The 576-nt window shown below is 35.8% G+C and overlaps 1 protein-coding gene across 1 annotated transcript in view; it reads right to left on the bottom strand.

Moving 5' to 3' along the window:
- LOC101303688 overlaps nucleotides 1–344 on the bottom strand; it is a 2,250-nt gene extending 1,906 nt beyond the window's left edge. The window contains exon 1 of the mRNA XM_004296036.1: nucleotides 180–344. Within this exon, the coding sequence (XP_004296084.1) occupies nucleotides 180–344 (165 nt within the window). The remainder of the gene's footprint in view (nucleotides 1–179) is intronic.
- Nucleotides 345–576: the final 232 nt, after the last annotated feature.

Raw genomic sequence — 576 nt, 5'->3', positions numbered from 1 at the left:
AGGTTAAAACATAAAATCATATAAAATAAAACAAACTTTTGTAATTAAGAAAAATTAGAAATATAATAATATCATAAATTATGTTTTTATGACGTGGTTACGCCATATCAGCTACAATTTAAAATGGACTCTAAGTGGTTCACTAAAAGATGATCATCTTCACTAGCATTATCACGTACCTTTGTTCTAAGCCTGAAGTAGTCATTATAGTTGATATTGGAAGTAAACGTGGGAAATGATGAGCTGGGCGTTAGCTCATTACAAGTACCAGAACCGGAACCACTCGCGACCGAATGCGACTCGCCGGAGACTGAACTGTAAGGGATTGTGGCTTCAACCTCCATAATCTCCGTCGTATACTAATTCAGTACGTACGTTTATCTAAAGCTGATAATAGCTAGTGAGAAAATGGATGGTTATCAAAGTCCAATGAGGAATGGACAAGAAAAACTTACCGGTTATTTGTATGGTTCTTTAAAGAGAATCGAACAAGTTTGGTAAGACGATCCTTGCATGCAAACGACATATATATATATATATCGTTATTGGACGCGTAGGACGCGTTAGTAGTTTTTG

This window comes from Fragaria vesca, linkage group LG3 (genome assembly GCF_000184155.1).
Source record: "Fragaria vesca subsp. vesca linkage group LG3, FraVesHawaii_1.0, whole genome shotgun sequence".
In the NCBI taxonomy this organism is placed as follows: domain Eukaryota; kingdom Viridiplantae; phylum Streptophyta; class Magnoliopsida; order Rosales; family Rosaceae; genus Fragaria; species Fragaria vesca.
The sequence above is the reverse complement of the archived record's forward strand: the minus strand, read 5'-3'. Positions and strand labels throughout refer to the sequence as shown.